Source organism: Balaenoptera acutorostrata, chromosome 2, assembly GCF_949987535.1.
Source record: "Balaenoptera acutorostrata chromosome 2, mBalAcu1.1, whole genome shotgun sequence".
NCBI lineage: Eukaryota > Metazoa > Chordata > Mammalia > Artiodactyla > Balaenopteridae > Balaenoptera > Balaenoptera acutorostrata.
This window is the reverse complement of record NC_080065.1, coordinates 18,022,994-18,025,843: the sequence shown is the minus strand read 5'-3', so window position 1 is coordinate 18,025,843 and position 2,850 is coordinate 18,022,994. Positions and strand designations below refer to the sequence as shown.

The 2,850-nt window shown below is 56.3% G+C and overlaps 1 protein-coding gene across 1 annotated transcript; it reads right to left on the bottom strand.

The window, feature by feature from the left end:
- Positions 1 to 1,161: 1,161 nt before the first annotated feature.
- LOC103013007 (transcription initiation factor TFIID subunit 11-like) lies at positions 1,162 to 1,785 on the bottom strand. The gene has a single exon (XM_057539784.1). The coding sequence runs from the start codon at positions 1,783 to 1,785 to the stop codon at positions 1,162 to 1,164; it is 624 nt and encodes a 207-aa protein (XP_057395767.1).
- Between the last annotated feature and the right edge of the window lie 1,065 nt (positions 1,786 to 2,850).

Genomic DNA, 2,850 nt, shown 5'->3' with positions numbered 1-2,850 from the left:
CTTTGATGCTTTCTTCCCGATCCCTAAGCCTTTTCAAACTTTGCCTGACCTCGGGCATTAGCTACGACCCCCGGCCCCAGGTAGGAAACGAGTGGTGAGAAGACAGATGCTTGCCTCTTCCCGGGATCTTGCTGGGAGCTTCGAGTTCCTTCCTCACCATTTGCAAGAGTGCCGACAAGCTGCAGCTCTTTGCAAGAGGTTCCTGATCGAGCTACATTCCCCTGCCTTTCTAGTTTCATCAGGAGTGGGTGAGTGTGGGACTTTGTCCGAGGCTTTTATCTTATCTCTCGGTAGGGTCCTGTGATTTTTCTCCCTTGGCCTATGCATGGGTCATGGATCCCATCCAAGGGTGTCTGAAGGCTGAGCCCGCCCTGGATACCTGGAATCAGTCCCACTAGCTCCAGCCATCTATGCCTCTTCTTACCCATGGCTGGATGTGGTTAGCGGAAAGGTGATTCAGGGTTTTGGCATCTCTCTGCACGAGAGATAGTCGTGTCTAGTTCTCTGCGAATGCCTTGGGTCACGGGATGAAGCTAAGGCTGGTCTCATGGTATGAGTTAGGAAGAATTCCCTAAGCTTCCACCTCCTGGAAGAGATTGTAGAGGAGCGGTATAATTTCTGCTTTAAGTGTTTGCTAGAATCCATTAGTGAACGCCTCTGGGCCTGGTATTCTGGGATAGGGATGGTTGTTGAGTATGGATTCAATGTCTATGATAGGTAGAGGCCTTTGCAGTCTGTTTCTTCGTGGGTGTGTTGTGGCAGGTGGCGTCTCTCAAGGAATCGGTTCCTTTCATCTGGCTTATCAGATGGATGGGCGCGGAACCGTTCGCAACATCCCTTTCTTACAATTCCATTGCCCACGGGTTCCAGAGCGATGTTCCACATATCGTTTCTGATACACGTACGCTGGCTGGGTCGTCTCTCTTTCCTGATGATTCCTCCAGCTGTCTAGAGGCTTCTGGGTGTTTTTGGTCTTTTCAGAGAAGCAGCTGGAGGTGTGGTGGATCTTCTCTCTCCAATTTTCTTCTGCTTATCCATCCTGGGGAAATCCCCGGTGGCCAGAAATACAGGAGCTGCATGGGTGGGGCAACGTCTCAGGGTCAGGAGGCTGCTCTGCCAGCAGGACTGGTTCCTCGGCGACAGGCCCTCGCTGGCCCTGGCCTAGAAGAATAGGATCTTCTTGTGCTTGCTGCCGGGGATTTGCCCCTTGGAGCGTAACCTCCGAACAGCCTCTCTCATATGCTTGGGTTGGAGTGGGGGCGTTTCCCCCCACTTCTCACACACGTCCAGAGCCTCCTCGACCACCTCCCCGACGAAGACCTTGGCCATTCCGGACATGGCAATGACCACGTTCTGGGACACCGTCGAGCCGGCCACGGTCTGGATCAGATGCTTCACGGTGGCCTTGGGGAAGGCTGATCGGCGATACACTTCGTAACGGTCCAGCTGCTCCTGGCTCATAGAAGACACGAGCGTTCTCATCCTCTGCGCCTCCAATTCGTCCATGTCCCGCTTCCCCGCTCTCTTCCCCTTGGTGGCCACCTTCCGTCTCTTGGCTGCAGGAGGACGTGACGAGGAGTTTGCCTCTTCACCTGCCCTTGGACGCGGGCCGTCCTGACGCCTGAGCTCGCCTTCCTCGTCACAGGCTCTCCTCAGTCCCTCAAGTCGGTCCCGCGGGATTCGGTCCAGGCGGCTGGGGCCGGGGCCCAGGGGCACCCCTCCTCCCTCACCCGACACACCTGTGCCCCGACCTTTGCCCGGGAGCGACGCGCTGGCCTTGGCCATCCCGGCGCCGCAAGACGCGGGGGCTCGGGCTGGGCTCGGCTGATCGGCGACCTGCAATGACAAAGACGAGACGAGGGAAGGTCAGCCTTGCTGCTGTATTTATACGCTGACACACACACACACACACACACACACAGAGAAACACAGGTTTCCACTGCCTCCCACAACGTAAAGACAGTTGCCCTTCGAGATGCCTTTTCTATGCGTGGATAACGAATGCCCGCAAACTCAGCACCTTAAACAAGCCCCACTGACTGACTGGTTGAAAGCCCGCAGGTCAGAAAGCTCTCGCCCTGGGTCCTTTCTTCTGCAGAGCCAGCCGCGGAGAATCTCGCTCCGGCTGCAGTCCCCTCAGAGGCAGGATCCCTGGACGACAGGAAACGCCCAGCCCCTTTATATAGAGCTCTGGGGCTGGGGCCACGCCCACCCGGAAGTCCCGTGATTCCTCAGCCCTTGGGGGCTGGGCTCCTCCCACGCACAACGGAAGGGGCGGGCCCAGGGTTGGCCGCCCAGAATTCCTCCCCCCACAGAGCTTCTGAAGGCTTCGCATTTGATGGCGATGGAAATATAGACCCTCAGAAGAAGACAGATCTTGAAAACTGGCTTTTGAAAGCCTTCCAGGACCTGCCAGAGAACCCAGTTCAGTAGGCAACAAGTCCTCTCTCGGGTGCCCTTGGAGCACGCTGGCCTGCAGAGGGGAATACAGAAAGCCCGGAGGGTCACTTCTCCAGGGGCCTTTTCTGCCAGGCGGTGTGGCCCAGGCCATATTCTCCCCCAAGCCACTGACATGGGAATAGGTAGGCGGGCCTCAGGGGAAGTCTCTCTTCCTCTTCAAATACTCTTGTATTTTCGGGTTTCCTTGGGGTCAAACCGAATGGACCCGTCCCCTGTCACTTCTAGTCCCTACCCCCATCTTCAGGCAAGTCTTCCCCCACCATCAACATCCAGAACCGCGGGGGTACATTTGTTTTACGGGATGCACCCCCTTTGACACATCCTTCTCCCCCAAGGTCCATAGTTTCCATTAGGCATCACACTGACTGTTGTATATTCCATGGATTTTGA